This window comes from Pipistrellus kuhlii, unplaced genomic scaffold (assembly GCF_014108245.1).
Source record: "Pipistrellus kuhlii isolate mPipKuh1 unplaced genomic scaffold, mPipKuh1.p scaffold_m20_p_41, whole genome shotgun sequence".
NCBI lineage: Eukaryota > Metazoa > Chordata > Mammalia > Chiroptera > Vespertilionidae > Pipistrellus > Pipistrellus kuhlii.
The window spans coordinates 3,308,773-3,335,104 of NW_023425542.1; the positions used below are offsets into that span (position 1 = coordinate 3,308,773).

General features: G+C 50.1%; 1 protein-coding gene across 6 annotated transcripts in view; it reads right to left on the minus strand.

The window, feature by feature from the left end:
- Positions 1 to 26,332, minus strand: part of WDR25 (WD repeat domain 25) — a 144,742-nt gene that overhangs the window by 53,223 nt on the left and 65,187 nt on the right. For all 6 annotated transcript variants that reach the window (XM_036411630.2, XM_036411631.2, XM_036411628.2 and 3 more), the window contains 2 exons: positions 11,702 to 11,849; positions 366 to 496 (listed from right to left, as the gene is read on the minus strand). In XM_036411630.2, coding sequence (XP_036267523.2) covers positions 366 to 496; positions 11,702 to 11,849 — 279 coding nt within the window. The remainder of the gene's footprint in view (positions 1 to 365; positions 497 to 11,701; positions 11,850 to 26,332) is intronic.

Genomic DNA, 26,332 nt, shown 5'->3' on the forward strand with positions numbered 1-26,332 from the left:
TCTCTCACACACACACACACATACACACACACACACACACACACTTATCCACATCAGTTATCCATATCCATACATAATTCCCTTGAGGCTCATTCATTTTATATTACCTGGAAGCATTTGCACATAGTAGCTGTTCAATAAATATTGTTGGTACTATGCTGTACATTGCACTAATGATGTTTTAATAGTCCAACAACTCAAAATTGTTCTTCAAAACATTTAAAATTATGCTTAGCAGTGATTAAAAATCAGTAGTACTTAGTCCACGTGAAGCATCCTAGATGGAGGTGTGGACCTGCCCCCAGCCGTTAACATCATCACAGCGGTCTCTCCGAGGAAAGGCCAGGAGAAGAACGCGGGCTTACCTTGCCGGCCCTCACGTCCCAGGCTTTGACCTCAGGGCTGAAGCCCCCGCACACAAAAAGGTTGTGGTCTTTCGGGTGAAATTTCAAGGTAGTGACTCTGAAGTTACTCTGACCACTGAATACCTGGGTTCCTACACAAAAAAGAGAAGAGAAAAAATACTCAGATCATAAAATAAGTATCTTTAAGATAAAGTCACTACTTGGGATGGAGCGACAGGCCAGCACTGCCCACCTGGGCCAGAGGCGGCCAGGGAAGACTTTCTGGGAACACAACAGCAGCAGCAACTCTGGCCTCACTCTCTGCCACCAGACCCTGAGTTGCGGGACCCCCTCCCCGAGGCCACACTAGCGGCTGGATCCGTGAATGCCGCCTTCTGTGTGCTCTGACCCACTTCACACAGAAACGCCCCACTCTGGGGAGGCTGAGCGGCATGGCCACGCTGCACAGCTCACACAGCGAAGTCTTTACCTGCGTCTGCACGTCTGAGGGAAACCAGGGGGCTCCAGAGTGATTCTCTGTAGGACCAGCTCTCTTCCAATCACAACTTTACAATCCCCCACCACGAAGGGTTTGGTACCGAGCCTGGAGTGGGGGGTAGCAGGAGACTCTGGTGACAAAGGAGAGTGTGACACCACACTGGCCCAGACTCCCGATGTGCAGGGGTGTGGACCCTCAGAGTGCCACTGGTTCTACAGGACTCAAGTCCGTCCTGGTCCTTATGTATCTGCCATCAGACGGTCGTCAAGCACTTAATGCCTGTGCAAGTGTCCGTGTGCCCCGAGCTGGTCTGGGGGGCTCCAGGCCAGCGCTCCTCCGTCTTCACAGTGGCACCTCGCACCACAGCAATGGCTGTAGTTCTCGTGTGTCCAATTCAACCCCCCAAAAGAGCAGTGAGGAACTGGGCTGGCGTGGGAGCGGTTCTCAACACAGAGAGTCTGAGGGCTGCCTCTGTGCATGTCCCCAGGCCCAAGACACCACACCAGGTATGGCGCCCACTGCACATCACGCCAACCAGGTGGCTTCCTGTAGAGAAGCCGACAAGGGCTCCCCTGGCCCACAGGGGTCACACCTCACTGCCACAGGCCCATGGAAAGTCCCCCACTGGCCTGAGGCAGCGGGCAGTTAGGGGCACAAGAAGCTGGTGGCCAAGAACACCAACCTCTCCCGTGTCACTTCCTCTTCCAGAAAGCACTTCCTGCTGCGTGTTCAGGACCCCATACGCCTAGTGGAATGTTCCATCAAATCACCAGGAAAGGACATGAGAGCCACTGACCGGTACCCTGACCTGGATGGGTCTCGGGACCGTGTGACAACATGCCCCATGGATGAGAAGCCAGAAGCTCCCACGGCCAACCTCTGCACGGTTATTCATTAGTGATGCAATGTGCTACATTCCAATGTGCGCTGAACATTACAACAAATACCGAAAATAGAATATGTTAAAGGATGAGACAAGGAGAAAATAACCAGTATTTTAAAATATATCAACATGCCATTTTCTAAGAGGATCAACAAACTGCTTTGAAATCATTAATAAGTCCTAATGTTTTCAGTAAGAATGACAGGATTGACTATACTTCCGTGTGTTTTTTCAATTGCAGGGAACTTTTTTGTCAGTCAGTGATTTAAAAGTAGCCTGGTTACAGCTTCTGCTTATTCCCTGACGTCTGTCAGAGCCACAGAGCCCCTTCCGGAGGTGCGGGGACCGGAGAGTGCTCACCTTCGGCCCGGCCCGCTGCCACCCAGCACTGCGAGCAGAAATGCGAACATTTAGCTCGAAAAACCCCCACCACCGGTGTCAAACGCTGGCTCCTGCAACTTAACAACCCCATTCAAAATCCACTGAAATTTCCATTGCAAATATGTTAAAGCTGATTAGAAAAATGCTGTTCCTGAGTTAAGGGTGCAGATATTAGAGTTTTTAATAGGTGACACTTCACATCAAGTTTGGCAATGAAAATGACAGAGCGATGGAAACAATCAAAAACATCTGTTTTCCTAACGTTCCTTCTGCAGAACAAACTTTCTCGAAAGCAGTTCCCCTCGTACTTGGCTCATGAATGACTAAGTGTGTTGACTTTTTCCTAATTTCTTCCAGAGGCTGACAATTGGCAGCCGCTTGTCATCAGAGAGAATTTTGGGAACACTTGACCTTTTACAAATGAAGACTGTACCTCCTTAAGCCTAACAAGCCCCTTGACTACTCGGCAACAAAATGCAACACGCAAAGGTGCTCATGGCCCTCCTGGGTTAGCAGCGTCGCCGGGAGCTGGCCACGTCGCGTCCTGCCACCTGTAACGGGGAGGGACCGCAAACAGCAGCCCAGCTGCCCCACCCGAGGGGCGGCGGAGGCGGACACAGCGCCCTGCCTGGCATGAGTGACACTGGGAACACTGGAATCAGAGGCAGCGCTGTGTGGGCGATGGACAGTGCCCGGCACCTGTTTCTGAATTACAAGAGGACTAAGTAGGACTGACGTGGGCAAAGGCTGGGAAGGGATTCGCCAGCGTGGAGTGACTTTAAATGGCACTGATGTTTTTGTAGGCCTGCTTTCTAACATTGAAGGATTCTGGAAAGACACGGGGAGATGAGCAGACTTGGGGTGGCCGAGGGCTCCGTCCCTATCTTTAGGTCAACAGGGAAGCAGCAACTGATCTGGCTGGAAACCTGGTCTTCTTCGAGCTGATCCTTTTCCTTTCCCGAAGCCCGTCTGGAACCCAAGAGTGTAGTCAGGACCCAACCATGATGTCCTCAGTTAACAAGTCCCCATCCTGGGGAAGAGGAGCAGACGGGCACCTCCCTACAATCTCCACTCCCCCATCCATCCGGGACTGGGGGAGCACCACTGAGCATCCGGGTTGGGCCTCTCAGGTGCAGCACAGGCCTGAAGAACCGGCTCCAACCAAGTGGCCGGGGGACCCCACTGGGACTGAGGGCAGGCCCCTGGGTGGAACAGGAGCTCTCGGATGCAGGGCAGCCTGAACCCCACCAAGAAGCCCCTGCAGGCTGAGTCTTTCTCCTGGTGCAGACGACGGTGCCTACTGCCGGCTTCTTGCTGGATTGGGATCCACTGCCAATCCCGAGTCCAAAAGGAAAAACAAGCTCGTCTGCCTGGAGAAAAGTGTCTGCCTCTTTCTTGGAGCGCAGCACGGAACATATGCTTGTTTCAAAATGGCAGTGAACCCGCCTAGGTTTTCAAAAAGTGCAGTGACACAGTCTTGCCAACAATGGGGAGGAGACGAGAGGGAAAGTGAGAGCTGAGTTGCTAAAAGATGATGATTGAGCTTTTTGTGGTAAAAAAAAAAAAAAAAAGTACTTCTGAGTCTGTTATTCTTCCTCAACCCTCTTAAGGGATTGAGAACGTCCATGTCTTTTAAGAACTAACATTTTCCAGTTAGAAAACAAGCTAGAGTTTATATATTTTCCCGACTTCCACTTACCGTATAACAACTAAGGCTTTACTACATTTCTTTGTTTAAAAAAAAATTCAAAACTAAAAGGTTTTTCAATTGTTAAAGACGCTTCCACATACCCAATGGGAAAGATGAAGGGGGAATCTGTTTGGTGAGGCAGCCTCGGACAAGACGAGGCTCGAAAACCAGGCTTCCCGCTGCCTCGCCGGCCTGTTCCCGGCAGCGGGAGGCGGTCAGCAGAGGAGCTGAGCGTCCCAGGGCCTCGGTCTCACCCCAGCTCTGCCACTTCCAGTGGAGGGGCCCCGGGCAAGCCCCCACGCCGCGGGGTCGCACACACTCACGCCCTTAGCAACACAAGGCTGTCGAGGGCACATGCAGCAGGTACACAAAGCACTCCACAAGGCAAGGTAGACAGCAAACTACAAAAGGGAGCTATTGTAGCTTGAAAAAAATTGAACCGGAATGACTGAATTCATCCTTGGTTACACTAAAAGCTGAAGCCGAGGGAGGTAGGCTCTGAGCAGCAGAAACCTTGAGAGATGGGTGACTTGCGAGTTTTTGTTGCGAGGCCATGAGAACATAATGCCGGGGGCTGGCCTGTGTGTCTCACTCAGGAGATGTGGATAAAGGCTGGAAACCGTTTATCGGAAACGGTCTTGAACAGGAACCGCAGCCTCGCCGGCGATGAGCGGCCTTGCGTGCCGGAGCTGTGCCTCCCCGTACCTTTCATAAACGGAGCAGGTTGTTTATCAGGCCTCTCCTGGCGACGCTCCGTGAAGCACACAGTTAGTTGCTATGTAACCTTTAACCTTGAGACTATCTCGCCTGTTTACATGTTTAAGAAAATTCTACTATTCACTGGATGCTGCTTATAGGAAATTGAGCTTTAAAATATGTAATCCACTAACACAGACTGTATTGATCTTGTTATAATGAAATCAACCAATATAAGAACTGTTGATCCTCTTGGAGTTAGGAAAAAATCACTTCGTTTCCTCCTTCAATCAATAAGGACACAAATAAACTATAAATCGCCAGCAAAAACATGTTTAAAACAGAATGCAGAAACTCGATCTGTTCTCTTGACACTGTTATTACTGCTAATGCTTCCATCGCTAATATTGCTTTGAGAAGGCGGCTGGTAACGCTGGCCAGCAAACTCCTTGTAGTTGTCCCTCTTCCTTTCTCAGGTGCAGAGAGTGAGGTCCCCAGAAGCGAGCACCCACATGCGGCTGGGCCAATACTTCCTGTCCACCCTACGCCTGCCCTGGGCCACCCTACCCACACACAGGGCTCCAAGTTTGCAAGGCTGAGGGTCCTCCTCTTCCTCTCAGCCCAGTTCAGATGAAATCCAAGAATGGTCCATGCGTCCTTCTCAAGGAGATGGCACGTCATCTCCGGCCTGCCTGGGCTTGCACCTGTCCCCCCACAACCCTATGCGGCAGAAGTTCTTAAGCCACTTCCCAGCTCGGAGTTGGAAGCTCAGTGAGGTGCAGCTTCATCCAGGGCCGCGGGAGTCGGCCGTGCTGGATGGAGGCCGGACCTGCCTACCGGGGCCCAGCTCTCTGCACCTGCCGTGCCTGCCTGCGAGCTGTTCGTGACCCTACCTTCTGCTTAGCTCTTTGTGCACATCCGGAGACTCGGGACCACATAGGGAAGACGATGACAAGGGAAAGCTGATGTTGTCAGCTCCTGGAGATTGAGCCTGTGCTCCCAGCCAGGCGGCATATGACTCATTTCGCTAAAATCAATATCGGTACACTCATCCTCCGGGAAGTATTCAGCCAGCTGTAAATTTAACCATCCTGACTCAAAGCTAACGAGAAAAGGAGATTACTAACTTTCAAATCAGACTCTCGGAATCAAAAAACAGGGGCCATCTTGGTACGCGGGGCAGACTGGGAAGGGTGTGGGCGGGAGTCCCATGGGCCTGAACCTTCCCTCTGGATCAGCCAGCAACCATCTCAGACCCCCGGGCTCCTCCTTGTAAAATCGGGATGATAAAACCTGCCTCACGAGGCTGTTGTGAGAGCAATGCAGGTAAGAGCAAGCCCTGGGCAGCTGAGAAGCCCCACAGGCAGTGGCAGCGGCAGCGACAACCCCGGTAACAGAAGAGATAGTGATTGTGGCCGTGATTTCGCTCTATCAAGTTGAGCCACTGGTCTTAATTATCTGAACAAGACTGAATTTTAAGTATCTCTTAAAAAAGACTTTCCAACTTGCAAACAAGGTATGTCCCAAAGGTTTTCCCCAAGTTGATTTCCTGGGACTCAGAAATGACCCCTGGCGAGCAAATATGCCATAACCACGTCCAGGATTCAGGATTCATCAATAGAGGTCATCTTACCTACGAGGGGTGCCAAACAGCACCCAGTCGCCATTACAGACAGAGAGACAAACATCTCCACTGTGCAATTATGGTGATGTGGTGGCGAATGAGACAGGGCTGTGGACGGAAAGCCAGCCTCCCTGACCCAGAAGTTGGCATACAGACGGGGTTGGTGAGATGTGGTAAGACCTCTGGGCACTTTCCAAGGGTGAGGTGCAGGCGGCAGGTGTTGCACTGGAGTTTAATTACATCTGACTTAGTACTCGTAACCAGAGTCAGCCTGTTGTTTGGAAAGAGTGAAAAACAAGGGTCAGGGAGTGAATGTGTGAGGGAAAGGGGCTGGGGCTGAGGAGCGTGCAGCCTTGGAGAACAGACACGTGTACGAGAGGCTGGAAGGGGCTTCAGTGAAGCGATGGGCTTAGAAGTGGGGTCCCAGATGCAGGGGGTGGAGGGAAGGCAGAAGCCCCTAAGGACGCCTCACCGAGCCCCTCTGAGGTGTGCTGAGGGGCACGCCATCATGGCGCTCCAAAGCCTGAGAAAGGAGGAGCCCAGGCCCCTCCTCACAGCCCGGGGCGGCCCCCTCCCAACGCTCCGATGAGGTGCCCTTTCCGCAGCCCCTTCTCCGAAGCCCCGGGAGGCCTGGTGCTCTTTGCCAGGCTCTAGCTTGGATGCGGCTCCTCCTTCCTGCGCCAAGTGTTCCACAACCGCCAGGGCTAACATTTCTCTTGCTGCAGCGGCGCCTGCCACTCACTCAATCAGAGGGATCAGCCAAGATCCCTCTGGACACGCCTTCCACACAGAAGCCCCGAGGTCCCCTCTGCAGGTGGCGAGCCATCTGCCCGGGTGAGCACCAAGGGGGCTCCCCAAATCGGCGTGAGCAAACAGTTTGTCCAGAGCAGGAACACAGATGTGGCGAGGGCACACGGCTCCCCAGGATCAGCAGGCAAGGCCTCCACAGTCACACAGCTGGAGCAGGAGCCCCACTGTGCCCGCTGGGGGCATGGCCCCGAGCACCTCACCAAACACTCTACCCCTCAGAGTCTGGGTCAGTGAGACGGGGGCAAAAACACTCCCCTCCCAGGCGCAGAGACAAAATGCGGAAAAAGCAAAGGGTCTGACATCCATTTACCCCCGTCAGCGGGCCTGGCCCAGGTGAGCACTCAGCCATCTGCCCTCCCGTGTCCTTGTAGCGTTTCTGTGGTGAGGCCCCATCATGATGCAAGAGCTAGGGTAGGGGGGCACTGGAAGACACTTCTAGAAAACCAAGAGAAATGGTCATTTATGGGTCCAGACCAGTGGGCCACTCATTTCCATGCGCCGTGACAGCCCTCCCCTCACCAAAAGACAGGGCCTCCCAGGGGAGCAGGGGCCTGCCAAGGGCTGAGGACAGCAAAGTTGCACGCGGTGGGGTCCAGTGCAGAGGAAACCCCACCCCCATGCGAAGGGCACATCACGGGAAGGAAGCTGCTATCCCACCAAGGGGTCATGCAGTCATGGAAAAGCAAGACGTAGGAGAGCCACTAGCACTTCCTCCCAGCATGCCCCGTCCACATATGGAACCGGCAGGAACAAGTCGCTGTCTCCCTCCATCCGAAAGGCCTCATGGGGCAGTGACGGAGGGAGGGAAGGGGCACCCTTTGCCTTGTGCCCACCATGCGCTGGGCATTCTGCAGAAAGCCGTGCACACCTCACCTCAGCTCAGCTCTCCCTCAACAGCCCACCAGCCAGGCTGTCAGCCCCTTCCCCAGACGCAGAAACAAGCCAAAGGGTCCTCCCCGAGGACACTCGGCCGCATCTGCACCCCACCCGTGCTCTGGCACACGTGTGCCCACAGCGCTGGGAAGGGTGGCACAGCAAGAGCAGGGGCCTGCCTAGCCAGGGCATGGGCTCCGGGCAGAGGACTGTCTCCTTCACCTCAGAGGCCACTACAGCCAGGCTGGGGCGACTGGGGGGCTGGTCTGTGCTAGAAGCCACTCGGCCTGGCCCTGAGCGAGCCTGCCAGGGGCTGGGAGGAGACGCGCTGATGGGGCGTGCAGGACGCTGACTCATAAAGCAGGCGACGTGCGGGTCCTGGTGGAACTGGCCGGCGTTCCCTGAAGCCGCCTCAGCCTAATGCACCAGAGGACGTTTTGTTAGGAAGATTACAGACTGAAACGAGAGCATCAAAAAGAATTAATCTGTGAGCGGATTTTATTTAAGTGTTGATTCATGGTTGCTCTATAAGCCAGTGGTCCGTCAGAACTATAAATTAACGAGATAAAACGTGGCTGGACCGCCATATTTCAGGCCCGGTATTGACGTTTTAGAATCCACAGATTTTTAACGGTATTGATTGAGGACACCAGGATAAATGGCCTTGGCGCCAAATTCCCATTAACGACAATGGGCACCGAGTGACTAATTCCCGGAGCGCTGCGGTGAGGACGCCCTGTGTTGCCTTCTCCTGGCAGGGAGTTCTAATTAGATTGAAATGAAAAAGCCAAATCACCAAGGGCGAGCAAGTGAGGCGGGAGAGCAGTCGGTGACGAGAAAGGGCGGGACATGGGACCGGGCGGAGCGTCAGAGGGGCTGCAGACAGACGCCTACGTGACTGCTGGAGAGAGCACAGCACAACACAAGTCAGGGGATGGGTGCAAACAGGGCGGAGCGCCCACCCCACCCTGACGGCCCCTGGTGTTTGACTGCCCAGCAAGGACCAGGCTCGGCACTGTCTCGTCCACCAGCCCTGGCTCCGTGGTGGACCACAGAGACCACCAGCATAGGCCTCAGCCCCAAGAGCTCTAAGCAGGGAGACAGACATGAAAACCAACAACCCCCTCAGCCAGAGAGGCCCCGTCTACGAGCTGAAGGATTTCCTCAGGGGTGAAGTCCAAACCCCTCATACCTCTCCCTCCACCCCCAAGGGACAAAGGACATCCAACATGCTCACCACTGTAGCCCAGCACCAGGTCTTGTACACAGTAGGTGCTCAATAAGCGCCGAATGAAGGAAAGTGGTCCTTTAACAGGTGAGCCAGGTGGTTCGTGCCATTCCCAGGAGAGGAAAAGTCCCCACTACCTCCCAGACTGGATGGCAACGCTCTGAGGGGCAGGGCCATGCCCTCCCTGGGCCACTGGGCACACCACAGCTACGGGGCACACAGGGCGGAGCCAGACAGCTTTCCTCCAGCCAGAGCTCTACCGTCAAGGGCCAGGCAGCTGCCTCCCCCCCTCGGGCCCCAGACACACCCAACCAGCTGCCGCTACCAGGAAACCTGCCTGGAGCGGTCCAGCCTCAGCAGCAGCCTCCTACTGCCACCTGCTGTGGCAGTCCCTGACCTATCAGGCAGGAGGACTGTAAGTCTATAATTTCAGAACCACCCCCCCCCCCAACACACACACACACACACACACACACACACACACACCAGCAATGTCTGTTTATCTGTTTAACATCTGTTGATTGAGAAGATAGAGCTTGACAAAGGGCCACTAGGAATCCAATAATGTTATCAAATAAACTTGTATTAGATTAACCCGGCATCACCAGGCTATGAAAAGCATCACTTCATTCCGCAGACGGGACGGGTGGGCGGCGGCGCCCATGGGCCTCAGTGGCCCTGCAGTGGAAGCAGGGCCTGAGGAATGTGCATCCCACCGACCTGAACTTCCTGACGCCCAGGCTCCCTTCCTGCACCCAAATTCAGACCCCCAGCTCCTACATCCCCATTTCCACACACACCAGACAGTTTATGCTCCTGTGACCACTCTGTCCTTCCTGTTCTGTCTGCTGAGAACCCACTTTCTTCCCACTCAACCATAACCCCGCACCGATTCTCTGCCCCTGATTCCTGCCTCAGCTCAGGTTCCTCTTCCTCCAGGTAGTCTTCCTTGATCTTCCAGGCTAGACATTCTCATAGCTCCTGCGTCTCACTGCCTCGCTGTGGCCTGCAGTTCTCTCTGCACTGCTGTGTCTCCTAGCACCCAGGAGCTTGTCCAGGATGGTCCTGGGTCCTGTTTAACCCTCTGTCTCCGATACTGAGCATGGCTTATTGAACACACTGGCCACAGAGGGCAAGGTCAGGTGGAAGGCTCGGAGCCTGGCAGGCCTGCATGCAACCTGGCTCTACCTCCTGCCTCCTGCTTCTGGATCAGGGTGTGAAAAATGGATTCTGGTGGCACCAGCCTCTAAGGGTGAGTGGGGCCTAAATTGAGGCCATGTGTAAGTCCTGGCACGCGGTGGGTACTCGGTAACAGTACCTGCTGCTGTCATCACTGACCCAATGGGCACCGTCACCAAGTGGCACCAAACCCCCTGAGCCCTGGCTCCCTCCTCAGCCCCGTGGCTCCTAGTGAGACCACAGATGGCCAGGGAGACACTTCATTGAGAAGAACAAGCCGTCCATGTGGCCCTGCAGAAAGGGGACGGGGCTCTGCAGTTGCACAGACAGGGCTCAAGTGCCCATGTGACACCCATCAGCGGGAGGCCCTGAGCAAGCTCCTCATCCCTTTAGCCTGTTCCCTCACCTGTGAAATGGGGAAATAATCACCGGCAGCAGCCGAGGGGCAGAGCAACATGTCATGGGCACAGGCCCAGCTGCTGACACAACCATCAGTCACGTGACCACCCTCCCTGAGCGCATGGGGGCTCAGCCAGAGGCACTGCAAGGCTGCCCCGCTGCAGCCCAGGTCACGAGGACACTCGAAGGGGGTGCCAAACCCCACAATTACCCCTAACCTCCATTGCCGGTCCTCCCTGCGCCTCCTCCAAGCTCCGGGGGAGAAGCTGGGTGTCCAACCAAAGTCACTACCCCCACCTGCTGGGACCCAGGACAGGCACAGACCCCAGTGCCGTCACTGTGAGGCCAGGCAGGGGGGGGCTGAACAAGAGCTCCAGGGACCCCCAAGGCCTCTCCTGGCTCTGGCAGTGGTGCCCAGCGGAGGAGTGACCCAGGAGCCCAGGGAGGAGAAGGCAGCACCCTGGGGGCCGGGGCAGAGGTCCGAGCCCAGTTCCGCACTCCCTGGCGTGACCTCACCTGAAAACCACGGCAGGAGGCCGGGCGGCGGCTGGGTTGGGGGCTAACAGTGCCGGCTGCGCAGCAGGGCTGGTGACGAAGTTCCCTCGCTGACTTCTGTCTCCTTCTCGCCCTGCTTGTCAAGAGCCCCCTTCGGATTTGCCCGGCCCGGCTCCCTCTCGCCCAAATGCCTTTTCAGCGTGGGCATTAAAGCAGAACTCGTATGCAGGCTCGCCCTAGAGCTGGAATCATTCCTTACAGCTTTCAACGATAATGAATTGACAGGAATTCTAAACTGATTCCGACCAAAGGACACGGTGATAAAGCTGAATCTATTTCAGGACAAATTACATGTCAGAAGTTGATTAAAAAGCCACCTCTTTATCCAGCCCACAGCTTGGGGCTGAGACAACCTTGGAGCTCTGTCCTCCAGACAGGCTGGCACAGGCCCGGCCCAACCCTCCGAGGAGAGGCCTGGTTCCAGTCCCGGGCCCTCCTCCCACGGCCCCCACACCAGCCACAGACCCGTGGAGGAGCTGCCCGGGGAAAGCTGGCTCCAATACCAGAAGGGGGGCCATGGGTCACGGCAGAGAAACGCACCTGTTTCCAGGTCTGTGAGGTGCAGAGCGCAGTCGAAGCCTCCGGTAAGGACGCGCTGGCCGCAGGGAGACCACCGGGCAGCACGCACCGCCTCACTGTGCAGAGAGTAGGTCTGCAGGCATCTCCCCGAGTCCACCGCATTCCACACCTGCAGGCAAGCACAGCGCAGACATCAGAAATGGGCCCGGCCTGCCCCAGCTGGTTTGGCTCTGTGGATCGAGTGCGGGCCTGCAGACTGAAGGGTCCCGAGTCCAATTCTGGTCAAGGGCACTTGCCAGGGTTTCGGGCTCAATACCCAGTAGGGAGCATGCAGTAGGCAGCAGATTAATGATTCTCCCTCATCATTGATGTTTCTATTTTCCTCTCCCTTCCTCTCTGAAATCAATCTATATATCTCTTTACTAATAAAAGGGTAATATGCTATTTAGACCAGACGTCTTCCAGACATCCATCTGGATGTCCTTCCACACAAAGCCTTGGTGGCAGGGGCTGAGGCAGCGGTGGTTAGGGGCGACCAGGCCAGCAGGGGAGGGAAGTTAGGGGCAATCAGGCAGGTGAGCAGTTAGGAGCCAGCAGTCCTGGATTGGGAGAGGGATGTCTGACTGCCGGATCGGGCCCAAACCTGCAGTTAAACATCCCCTGATGGGTCCCAGATTGGAGAGGGGGCAAGCCGGGCTGAGGGACCTCCTATTCCCACCCACCCCCTACCCCCCCACCCCTGCATACACAAATTTCATGCACCAGGCCTCTAGTATATATATAAGGCTAATATGCTAAGTGTTCCTCCTATGATGCGCATGGACCACAAGGGGGAAGACGCTCAATGTAGGAGCTGCCAAGCTGCAGTGACTTGGCAGTGGTGGTTCTTGGGTAACACACCACAAAACTAGAGGGGAGGGAGCTTGATTCCTCACAGGGCCGCAATTCCACGTTCGGCCGTGGGTTACGGTGTTGCTGGCACACTGTTGGCTGAATCTGGTTTACTGCACATTTGCATTTGTGTTCCACACCCTGTATGACAGCAACTTTGCAGAGTGCCCTCGCGCACTCCGGGACCCCTCGGGGATGTCAGAGAGCCGGTTTCGGTCCGATCTCTGCAGGCCAGGCCGAGGGTCCCCACCTGCCGGAGGGACCCCACTCACTCTGCAGACAGTGGAGAAGGACCACAGGAGGTTGGCTCCTGGGTGTATCCAGGCCATTTCGCCCAGACCCGCCCTGCCAGCTACCTTCTAATTAATTTCCTTTCACTGCGCATGAATCCTTGCACCGGGGCACTAGTAAAAATATATTTTAGAGAGAGAGAAAGAAATGGACTCTGCCCAGGGATAAGGGTCTTGCAGTGGAACTAGATTCCCTTCAGTTCACCATCAAACCAGACCTGGAGGTTAAACTTCTCCTGGATAAAGGTAAAGGCTTGGGCTGGTGAGTTGAGGGAAAGCTTTCCCCAAAAACTTCTCTGGGGTTCAGGAAGCCCACTAGAAAACAATATGCCCCACGTTCTGCTGTTCATTCCCAGTTCTGCCCAGTCTCGCCTGCATCTCTGGCACCTCTCCTCAGTGACGGGACTCGCTCAGCCCTGTATGGGACACCAGGCCAGCCTCTCTTCACCGTCCTCTTTTAAGACAAAGAACCGAACGAGAGCCTACCACCCCTGAGCTTATACATCTGCCCTCAGGGGAGAAAGCCCTGTCCCCCTCCCCACCCTGGCTTTCCGTGGGGAACTGAGGCCCGTGGCAGAAAGCCCCTGTGCATTTGCTGACTTCTAAAATATGCTACAGAGCCCTCAATATAAACTGTTCGTCCCAAGAGCCAGCGCCACCATGTACACTGAGGGCCTGTGTTTCGCCCAGGAAACTCCACCCGCCGCCACGCAGCCAGGAGAAAGGGCAGGCGTGCAGCCCAGGGCCTGGCCTCACCTACCACGCAGTGACTCCGAGGCCTGAACTCAGGAAGCAGGCCAAGGGCCAAGGGCCTCCCATGCTACTGGCCCTCTGGGCCGTGGGCTCCTCCTCCAGGAAGCGGGGGTAAGACGAGCCCCACCCCAGGGCAGTGGGGACCCTGAGGCAGACGGCGGAGCCGCAGTGCTGGCGGCCTTGCTTCCTGGGGCTGGCAGGCACGCAGTCCTAGCAGCAGGGATCCTGGACACTCTCTCAACAACACCCCGGAACCCACGCACACCCACAAACCTGGCCCGAGAGAGAACCTCCCCTTTCAGGATGAGAAAATTCATCCGGAAGCTTCAAAAGCATGTTTCCTGGGCTTGGAGGTCCGAGCGTAAGAAAACAAGAGGCTGAGAGTGGCCTTCCCAGAATGCTAAGAGAGCCCAGTCCTTTCTTCCCACTGGGGAGCGGGTCCGGGCCTCACACGGAAGAATCCGGAATAGCAGCACCGACAGTCAGCAGCACGGACAGGGGCCCTGGGAGGAACAGGGCCTTCGGAGTGGATTCATGGGAGAAGCGCAGAGTGCAGGCAACTGCTGTTTGTTTTTCAAAACTAGGTACACGTCTGACTTTAACAGGAAAATATAAAGTAAAATTAATGAACTAAGATCCAAAGGCTAAACAGTAAAAAAAAAAAAAAAAATTGCGTTCGCAGGCCACACTGCTTATACATAGTATAATACAATCCATCTAAGTTTTAAAAACTCACAAAACGCCACCTCAGGCCTATTAGGATGGCTACTCTAAAACCAACAAACATACAAGCGTTGGTGAAGGGGAAGAATCTGGACCCTTGTGCACTGTTGGTGGGAAGGCAAAATGGCCCAGCCTCTATGGAAAACAGCATGGCGCCACCTCAAAAAATACAGTTACCGCATGCTCCAACAACCCCTCTTTTGTGCCCAGAGGAACTGCACCAGGGTCTCCCAGGGGTGCATGCACACAAATGTTCACAGTCACGTTACTCACCGCGGCCAAAGGTGGACGCAGCAAACCTGGCCCGAGAGAGACCCTCCCCTTTCAGGATGAGAAAATTCATCCGGAGCTTCACAGACAGACATAACGGATAAGCAAGAGGGGTCCATCCACACCGAGGAACATTACTCAGCCACAAAAAGGAAGGAGATTCTTTCATGAATGAATCCTGAGGACATTACACTAAGTGAACTAAGCCAGTCACAAAAGACAAACAGTGTATGATTCCACTTCTTCTTGTTTTTGTTGATCCTCACCCCGGATATTTTCCCATTGATTTTTAGGGAGAGTGGAAGACAGAAGGAAAGACAGAGAGAAACACTGTTGTGAGAGAAATACATTGACTGGTTGCCTCCTAACAAGCCTCAACCAGGGCTCAGGCCGGGGAGGAGCCTGCAACCGAGGTACATGCCCTTAACCAGAACTGAACCCAAGACCCTTTGGGCCAAAGCCTGACACTCTATCCATTGAGCCAAACTGGCTAGGGCACATGCATGTTCTTAACACACTGAACCATACACCTAAATATGGTTAAGGTGCTAAACTTTGTTAGCTGTATTTCCACACAATGTTAAAAACACACATGAAGCAAAACTCTATCCTGTTTATTTGTGCATTTGCAGTAAGACTATAAAATATGCATGCATACGGTAGTCATTCCTGATAATGGAGAGAGATGGGCCGGGGCCGGGGCAGAGAAGCAGAGAGAGAATATGAATCTGCTCTGAAGCAAATATGCCCAAGTGTTAGAATCCATTAGACTCCTTCACTTATGCATTCATTCAGCAAACACTTCTGAGTACCTATTAGCCAGGCATTGTTCAGCGGTAAACAAGGAAGACAAGGCCCCTGCCGCACGGAATTTACATTCTGGTGGGCTAGACAAGACAGTGAACAAGAGGAGCCAGCGGGATCCATGTAGTATTTACGGTGGCGATAAAGCCTGGCATTCTAAGTAGCAAGCAGGAAAAGGAGGCTGGGCTGGAACGATGGCTGGCCGGGGAGGGCATCTCGGAGGAGGTGCCTTGAGGAAGGAAGCTACACAGACCCTGGGGGAGGACCCTCCAGACGGGCACAGACCCTGGGGGAGGACCCTCCAGACGGGCACAGAGCCGCTCTGGCCGCCATGCTGGGAGGGAGCGAGGAGCCAGGGAGACATGAGAAGTGTCTGTGATCACTCAGGGCGAGAGGAGGATGGCTGGGCCCAGTCGGAGAAGTGGCCTTGCTTAGAAGGTAGAACCAATCTTGGCTCGGAGGTGGGGCAGGAGGGCAGGAGGGCAGGAGAAAAGTCCAGGACAGTCCTTGGTTCTGGCCCGAGCACCAGAGGAAGGGGGTGGCAGGGGTGTGTCTGATGAGAGGAGTGGCAACTCTGGGGAGGACCTGGAGCTCGGGTTTGAATGACAGAGAGGAAGCAGACAGCTGGATGCATGAGTGTGAGGTCCAGGGTGGAGGCTGAGCTTTGGGGGTCCCTGTCACTGATGCCGATCCAGTCACGCACTGGAATAAATGTGACAGAGTAGGGAGGAGGCCCAGTGTGCGCAGGCACGGGTGCGAGGAGGCTAAGGAGAAGCCACAGAAGGATGCTGAGAAGGAGAGGCCTGTGAGGCGGGAGCAGCAGCAGAGGGTGATCCCTCCCGGAAGCCAGGGGAAGGGACAGCACTGGGTCTCATGCTGCTGGCACTGCGATCAGAGGCAATCTGGATTTTACCACCTGAGGCCTGGGTACCCAGGTGTCTGCTACATCACTTTCTAGACTTTTATGTTTAAAATGTTTCTTAATGTATAATGTTAGTGGAGAGGAGGAAGAGGAGGGCAAACAGGAAGTGAGAGAGGAGGGATCAAGGAAGGAGAAGAGGAAGCTGAAAAAGGAGTGAAGAAAAAAAGCAAGGAAATGGGAGGCGGGAGGGGAGGGACAAGAAGGGAGTACATTGGAGGGGAGGGGGGAAGAGAAGCAGGGGAGGGGGAAGAGAAGGAGGAAGGATGGATCATGGTCACAATCAAAGAGAGAAGAGAAAAGAGACAGCTGTGGCACCAGGACCAAAAGCCACAAACCAGACAGTCTGAGTTCCTGGTCAGGGGGCCCCCCCGGAACTCGTGATGGAAACGTGTTTAGGAAATCCATCCGTCTGCAACTGCCCGATAACTCCTCTCTGAAGTGAAAAACGCACGCTCGGCCCTCCTGGCTGCTACACACAGTGCCAGGATCAATGCAGACCAGGCAGCCACTCCTCCGAGCTACCCAGGGTGAAGGCGTGAAGAAGCCTTGCTAATCGTTCTCCCTAATTGAATTTAATGTTTACTGTCAGGTTTTAAAGATTAATTCCCAAACAGCACAGCAGCCTGACGTGTGCACCTTTTTTCAATTAGGTAATTAGAGATCCCAATCTGCCTTCTCGGAATTAAGAAGCTAAGTCTTCCGTCGAATGTTCCGAGGTGACTTGACGTGTTAACTAGAGACATTCTGTGTCCAACAGAAGTCAGATTTGGAAAGAACATGACAAGTAAAAGGCAGTGCTTGCTCGTCCCACAGTCACTGCCGTCTCCGTGTCCTGGTTACTGAGAGGTGGCCCCACCAGGAGTTCTCACCAATCTCTTAAGGCCTGTTTTTAGCCAGGTCACAGTCTTCCTGCCTACCTGCCTGCTTTTTGTTTTGTATTGTTAAAAAAAAAATGCAATCTCCCTCTAAAATATCCAAATTATACAGAAGTGCAAATAACAAAATGCCATAAGAATCAACTATGAGATCACTATGGATTACATTGGAAGTAGGTCTGTGCCACAAAAAAAAAAAAAACAAGTAGAAATATAGCCCGGCCTGTGTGACTCCGTCATTGAGCATGGACCCATGAATGAGCAAGTCACGGTTCGATTCCTAGTCAGGACACATACCAGGGTGGTGGGCTCCATCCCCAGTACAGGGCATGAAGGGGGCAGCTGATGGATGATTCTCTCTCATCATTGATGTTTCTAACTCTCTCTTCCTCTCCTTTCCTCTCTCTGAAATAAACAAAAACATTAAAAGAAAAAAAAAAAAAAGAAACAAAGAAAAAGAAAGAAAGAAAGATAAAGAAGTAAATAAGATTCACCCATAATCCCACCACCTGGACATAATGGCTGTCGGACTCCCAGGAGCATCTCTGCCTTCCTGTACCTGCTTCAGTGACCTTCCTAGTTCAGCTCTGGCTCCTGGCTGCCTCTCCGTCCCTCCACAGCCCTCTCCCTGGGATATCATTGTAGCGACCACTATCAGACCCACACAGCTGAGCACCAGCCTGTGCAGCCGGTGCCCAAGTCTCCACCAGGCCTTTTGTCTGCAAAATCTCTGGAACCTTCTGGGAGTGGGAGTGTTCAAGGGCGATATCGTAGCAATATTGAGCCTTCTAATGCCTGAAAAGAATATATCTCTCCTTTTATTTAGTATTCTTTAACTTCTCTAAGCAATGTGTGTAGTGTTGTTGTTTTTTAATATGTTTTTACTGATTTGAGAGAGAGAGAAAGGGAGAGGGAGATATAGAAACATTGATGGGAGAGAATTGATCTGCTGCCTCCTGCATGCCCCCTACTGGGAATCGAACACAACCCAGCATGTGCCCCGACCAGGAATCGAACAGTTGACTTCTTGGTTCATGGGTCCATGCTCAAACACTGAGCCACATCTGCCGGGCTATAATATTTATGTTTGTGTCTTTGTTTTATTTTTTTAAATATGTTCTCACTGATTTCAGAGAGGAAAGGAGAGGGAGAAAGAGATAGAAACATCGATGAGAAAAAAAAATCATTGATTGGCTGCCTTCTGCATGCTCCACACTGCGGATGATGGAGCCTGAAACCCAGGCACATGCCCTGATCAGGAATCGGACTATGACCTCCTGGTTCATAGGTCATTGTACAACCACTGAGCTATACCAGCCAGTGGGCTGTAGCTTTTTTAATTAAAAAGTCTTACACACCTTTTTTATGTCAAATTCATCCCTAATTATTTCATATTTGGATAATACTGTAAATGGTGTTTTAAACTTTAGGTTCTTCGTTTCTAGTATGTAGAAATACAATAAATTTTTGTATTTTGACCTTGAATTCTGAACCCGTGCTAAACTAATTTAATTCAAGAAGTCTTTTGTAGATTCAGTGGAATTTTCCACATAAACAGTCATGTTGTCTTCGAATAAAGACAGTTTTACCATGGACACAGGCAATAGGGTGGTGAAGATCTGGGGGAGTGAGTAGGAACTGGGAGGGGGGGGGAAGGGAGAGAAAATGGGAGGTACCCATTAATACTATCAACAATAAAAAATATATTTTTAGAAAAGATGGTTGTATTTTCTTCTTTCCAATCCAGGTACCTTTTGTTTCTTTCTCTTGCCTTACTGCACTGGCTAACATCTTCAGTACAATGCTGAGTATACACAGTGAGAGTGGACGCCCTTTTCATATTCCTGATCTTTGGGGAAAACAATCTCTTATAGTTAAATATGATGCTAGAGCTAATGTTTTCATAAATGCCCCTTATCGGTTTGAGAACATTCTCTTCTATTTTTAGCTTCCGGGAAGTTTTTTATTTTAAACTAGGAATGGCTGCTGGATATTATCAGAAGCTTTTCCTATACCTCTTGAGAAGAGCATACGGTAGACTATAGTTTTTCTTTTACAGTTCATGAATGTGCTGAATTACATTGGTTGATTTTCAGATATTAAGAAAACCTTGCATTCCTGGGATAGATCCTACTTGGTTATAACATAATGTAAGAATAAATAAGTATATCGATCAGTCAAGAAGCCTCTATTCCAGAGCCTTGTGGATGGCTGTCTTCCTGCCCTTTAGGCCTGCCTGTCTCCAAACCTCCCCCTTTTTATAAAGACACCAGTCATACTGGATTAGGGCCCCTCCTAACAACTTCATTTTAACTTGATTATCTCTATAAAGACCCTCTCTCCAAATAAAGACACATTCTGAGGCACTGGGGTTCAGACTTCAAAACTTAAGTTTTGAAAAATACATGATTCAACCCACAAGCAATTGGTAGTATTTCTTCCTTAAATGTTTGATACGTTGTTAGTCAGAAGAGGCTGGTTGTCATACAATGCACTATACATGAAAATGTATATGATCCTATTAACAAATGTCACTCCAATAAACAATTTTTTAAAAAGTCATTAGTGAGGTCATTTGGGCTTGGGGTTTTTCTCTGAGGAAAGATATTTAACTATGAATTCAATTTCTTTAGTAAATATAGAGCTTTGGGGGTAATCTATTCCTCTGTACGTGAGCTTTCTATTGTTTCGGGTTTTTAGGGGCTTATCCGTGTCACCTAAGTTGTAGAAAACATTGCCATAAAGTTTATCATAACATTACCTTATAAATCCTTTAATAACTTTAGATAGTACTCTCATTCCTAATATTGGTCATTTGTATCTTTCATTCCTGATGAGTGGCTAAAGGTTTATTATTTTATTGATCTCAAAGAACCGGCTTCTGGTTTCACTGATTTTTTTTTTTTTTCTATTTCAGTTATTTCTGCTGGTGTCTTTATCTCCTTTCTTTTGCTTATTTTGAGTTGAGTTTGCTCTTCCTTTTCTGTGTCTTAAAGCAGAAGCTGAGATCACTGATTTAAAATTTTCTTCTTTATTAATACAGGCATTCAGTGTTATGCATTACCATCTAAGAACTGCTCTAGCTATGTTCCATGATTTTTTATATGCAGTCTTCTCATTTGCGTTCAGTTAAAAATATTTTCTATTATCCTTGTCAGTTTCTTCCTTGACCCACAGGTTATTTGGGAGTGTATTGTTTAATTTCCAATTATTAGGGAATTTCCCAGATATGTTATTGATTTTTAATTTAATCCTATCATCATTAAAGAATGTACTTTGAATGACTTTAATACCTTTAAGTTTCCTGAGACTTGTTTTATGGCCTAGACCAGTAGTTCGCAAGCTGCGGCTCTCGATTATCACGTGGCTCGTGACAATTTGCCGCTTTATTGACTAATGAGTTTGCCCACCACTGTCTTAGGGAAAAACACTTAAAAATAATTTTAATAATGTACTAATGTCTTTAACCTCAAGTCAAAACTACTGGGTAAGGGTAATGTCTTACACGGTGGTCAGCAAACTCATTAGTCAACAGAGCAACAAACCTCGGCTCGCAATTTGCCAACCACTGGTAGACTATGGTACACTAGAAAAGAATGAGTATTTTGCTGTTGTTACATGAAGCATTCTATAAATGTCAATTAGTGCAAGTTGGATGACAGGCTTGTTCAAGACTTCTATGTCATTACTGATTTTCTGTCTGCATGATCTATTGATTATTGAGAAAAGGGTGTTAAAACCTCCAACTATAATTGTGAATTTGATTATTTCTCCATTCGGTTCTATCAGTTTTGCTTCATGTATTTTAAAGCCCTTTTATTGGATATATAAATATTTATGCACCTAATGTTTATGTATCTATTGTTATTCACCTAATGTTATATTCCTTTATAAACTGTCCCTTTTATCATTACAAGATGACTCTCTTTGTCCCTGCTAATATTCTCTGCTCTGAAATCTACTTTGTCTGATATTAATATGGCCACTCTAGTTTGTTTTGTTTTTTTTAAGTAATATTACTTTGGTATATCTTTTCCTTCCTTTTACATTTAAGCTTTTGTGTCTCTTTATTTAAAATAGGTTTCTTATAGACATTATATAATTGGGTCTTGCCTTGTTATCCAAATGAACACTCTTTGTCTTTTAAATGGCTGTTTAGATCATTTCATCTATTATTGATATGTTTTGGGTTTAGATTTGCTATTTGTTCTCCATTTTATCCCATTTGTTCTTTGTTCCCTCTTTCCTACGGATATTTTGCTATTCCTTTTATTTCCCACGGTTAGATTACCGATCATAAATCTTTGTTTTGTTTTAGGACTAGTTGCTTTAAGGCTTAAAGCGGGCGTTTGTAACTTTTCACAGTTTACTTCAAGTAACCTTAGCACTTGCCTCATAAGAAGCGTAACAAAAGAACACACACACCACTTCCCCAAATCAGCTGAATGACTTGTTATCATACATTTCATACCTAAAAATATTATAAATTCAACAAAACACGTATTTTTACTTTAAACAATCAATCACCGTTTAAAGTGATTGTTAATAAGAACAAGTATTTACATTTACCCACACACTTATCATGTCTGGTGTTCATCACTCCTCTGTGGGGATGTAGATTTCTATCTGGTACCATTTTTCTTCTGCCTTAAGAACTTTGACATTTCCCACAGTGCAGGTCTCCTGGTGAAGAATTACATCAATTTTTTTAAACATCTGAAAATGTATTTCGCTTTTCATTTTAAAAGGTATTTTGCTGGGTATAAATTTAGGTTGACAGTGGTTTATTTTTCTTTCAGTCCTTTAAGTATGTTATCCTACTGTCTTCTGGCATTATTTCCAATAAAAGGTCGGCTGTAATTCTTATCTTTGTTCCTCTATATGTAACATGCTTCCCCCTCCCCCTCTTGGCCACTATTAAGATTATTCTCCTCATCGTTGGTAATAAGAAATTCCATTATGATTTACCGTCGTGCTTGAGGTTCACTGAGATTCTTGGATCTGTGAGTTTCCAATTTCCTCACATTTGGAAAACATTCAAACATTATTTATTTAAATATTTTCCTATTCTCCCTTTCTTTGAGTATTCCAATTTCATGTATATTGGGTGGACTTAACATTGAGCCACAGCTCACTCATGCTCTGTTCATTCTTTTCCCAAGCTTTTACTCTCTCCACTACATTTTAAATATTTTCCATAACAATGTCTTCAAATTTGCTAACCTTTCTTTCATAGTTTTTGATGTTATTAATCTCATCTAGTGCACTTTTATCTAAGACATTTTTTTTTTTCATCTTCAGAGTTCGACTTATATCTTCTTTCTATAGTCCGTGTCTCTCCTGGACCAATTTTTGCTTTTCTCTCCCTTTGGGCATATATGGAGCATATAGTTGGCTTAATATTCTTATTTACTAATGGTATCATCTGTGTTGTTTCTGGATCTGTTCCTATTGCCTGATTTTTCTTATCATCGTGGTTCAGGTTTTTCTGCCTCTTTGTATGCCTTGTAATCTATTTGGATGCCAGATACAGTGAATTTTACTTTAGTGGACGTTTTCTGTTTTTGTATGCCTATAAGTACTCTTGGGGTTTGTTCTGGGGCACAGTTTAATTACTTGAAAACAGTCTGCTCCTTGCCAAGACAGTCCCAAGCTTTGATAGGAGGGACCAGAGCAGCCTTTCGTTCAGGGCTATTTTACCCACTCCTGAGGCAATCCCTTATGAATTACGAGGATTTCCCACTCTGGCTTGTGGGGATACAAATATTCCTAACCCCGTGGGCTCTAGGGATTATTCACCTCGTTCCTTTGAGGGGTCTTCCCCTGCCTCAAGGAGCTTTCTCGCCACATATGTGTTCATCAGTATTCCACTAATGTCTTTGAAGGGACCTCCTGCGGCTCTCTGGAGCCTCTCTCTGCACAGCTCTCCCCACACCCTGGGCGAGGAGTATTTAGAAGAGGGATGGGATTAGAGATTTGTTCTGTGGGTGTCACAGAGATGACAAGCAAGGCCAGGGGTGATCTGCAAACTGGTGTCATTTTCTGCAGGCATAAACAAGGAGCTGGGAACAGATCTGAGAAGATTAATCCACCTACACTCCTCCCCCCTGCCATCTCTGCCAGCTTCGGGAAGACTTGCAGAGAGCCTGGGAAGACTGCAGGGCTCCCAGCATACACAGTGCAGGAGTTTAAACCAATTTCACCTGAATCTGTAAGAAGTTTAAACCAATTTCACTTGAATCTGTAATCGGCTGATGTCTTTGTTGTAGGAGGCTCACATCTGTAGAAATAATGACATCTAAAGCAGTATTTTCATTTTACACCAGCCTCCTAAGTGCTTCCTAAGATGTTTTCTAAACCAAATGATGCAAGGTCCCGAAAAGTAAAGGTTGAGGAGAAACTCAATCAGAATCTGTAAGTACATGAGCATTCATTATACAGAGAATTCCAAGAAATTATTCTCTCGACTCAATAAGGTCAGAATAAAGGGAAGGAGTTTTAAATGTCAAGAGAAGATGTAAAAGGGCAAAGAGGAGTTTTCATAGAGCAAAAAGGATTACAGGCGAGACACAGCACCGAGGCTGCGGAAGACAGGTAGCAGGCCCGCCCTCGGGCAGAGTGGGGACCTGACAGGGCCCCGGCGGGTGGTACAGCCCCGTCCCACGGTGGGCAGTGCAGGACCCCAGGAGAAGCCACAGCTCCTGAAAGCTTACAGCCATGCACTGGCTGATTTGGCTCAGTGAATAGAGCATCAGCCTGAAGATTGAAGGGTCCCGGGTTCGATTTCAGCCAAGGGCACATGCCTGGGTAGCAGGCTTAGTCCCCAGTGGGGGATGTGCAGAAGGCAGCCGGTCAACGATTCTCTCTCATCATTGATGTTTCTATTTCTCTCTCCCTCTCCTTTCCTCTCTGAAATCAATAAAGAAATATATATATATATATATATATATATATATATATATATATATGTGTGTGTGTGTGTGTGTGTGTGTGTGTGTGTGTGTGTGTGTGTTTTGTTTTGTTTTTAAAGAAAGAAAGCTTCACAACCATGGACATTATTCTGAGACAAGATGCCCCCTCACTCCCACCCCCAGTAACAGTAACCACTACTCAGCTGTTACTGCCTAGCAGGCATGCTTTCAAGAGAGGTTGTCTGCCACGGGGCCACTGTGAAAGGTGGAGCAGGAAGTCTGGCAAGGAAGCCCAGGGGCTCAATCACTGCAACGTACCCCCTGGTCCAACCCACTGCTCCCAGCCTGTTCTCAGGAGGAATACCACACAAAGCCAGGCTGACCCTCTCCCCACTGACAGCCATCCGCTGTCTCATGATGACCCCACACAAACACACTGAGTCATTGCCTCTAATCTGTCCAGAGCATCACAGTCCTCCCACACACTCTCTCCCTCACCCACCAGCTCTAGTTTTAAAATATGTCCCCACCCCAACCACTTCTTATCTCCTCTGCTGCCACCACCCTCATCTGGGCTTCCATCCCTTCTCCCTGCTCCACTGCAAGAACCTCCACTCTGCCCCCCAGTCTGCTACCACAGCCCCAGAGCGGCCCCGGAGACAGAAGTCAGCTCACCCCGCTCACTCCCTGCTGTAACCCACATATCCCCAGCATTCCTGGAATAAATCCCGTGTCATCTCCCCTCTAGCCACGGTGGCCTCCTGGCTGCTCCTCACACTCCTCGGATCCCTCCACACGGGGCCTAGGCACCTGCTTTTCCTCTGCCCAGCATGCTCCTCTCCAGACAGTAGCTGGGCTCCCCAAGTCTCCACTCCGTTCCACGGCCACCCAATGTAAACACAGCTCCACCCTCTCCTTCATCCCAGCATGCACTGCTCCTCTTCAAGGCGTGTGCTACTCCACAACACATGTGTTTTATATGCTTGTTTGTTTGTTGTCTGCTCCTCCCACTGAAATGTGAGCTCAATGAGGATAAGGACACTATTCACTGTCTGTTTTGCTCACTTCTTCATCCCTAGTGTCTTGAATGGGGTCTGGCATACATGAAAAAACTGAGTATCTGTTGCATACATGAAGAGATAAATGGAACGCATGGATGGACGGACGGACGGACGGATGGATGGATGGATGGATGGATGGACGGACGGGCAGACAAACATATGAACGAACAGACGGATGAAAAGATGGCTATCCTAGCTTTGGGTCATCTACAGCTTGACCATTTTGTTCATTATTAGGTTGTGGGATAGAAGAATGCTAAACATAAATCCCTCCGGCTAGGAGGGACCTCCCACTCTGAGAGTAAGTAATTAATTGAGTTGAGTGCTATTCTCCAATAAGCCGTAGTCATCCAGTCGGACTGTATGGCCCGGCAGACATACAGCCCCTCTCTGTGTTCATAAGAGCCTCAGACTCAGGCACCACAGGAACCTTTGGCTGGTTTCTGCTCTTCCATAAAAATAAAATAAAAATTAAAAAAAAAAAAAAAAAAAGGATGAGATGAAATTGCCAATGTTCTAAAGGCCTTTTCAAATCAAGATGCACTCGGTCCCTGGCCTCCATATACACAGATCCTCCGAGTCTAAGAACTCATAAAAGAACGCATGCCTCTGGCAAGGGAATGCTGGCTCCGGGAAAACCCATCTGTGTTTTAATCCCGCAATACCATGGACTCTGCTGCCTGCCTGGTGCCTGCCCTTTTCCTGGGGTGAGCACCCCGCCCCCCTTGGGAAACCATCTCCTCCCCACTCGGTCACATGATACACAGGTACTGACCCTAACTGCTACAGAGGACACGTAACCCTGGCCTGGCTGACCGGAGGCAGGAAGGTGGCGGCCTGAAGCGTGGGGCGGAGACCGGAGATGCAAGGAGTCGCCCTGACACTGGAGGAGGACACCACAGAGGTGGCCCGGCCCTGGGACCAGAGCACACGATGAGACGAGAGGAGGTGACACCGAGCGTGGGGGCCCCTGTGTGCAGCCGTGTCTGCCGCAGTACAGCACTTGGCCTTGTCACCTCTTGAGCCAACAGATTCACTTTTTTTTTTTTTTTTTTTTTTTGCTTAAACTACTAGGAGTTGAGTGTTCTGCTACTTGCAACCAAGAGTTCTAACACAAACCCATTCTAAAATTTGGCCAGAACTGAACAATTA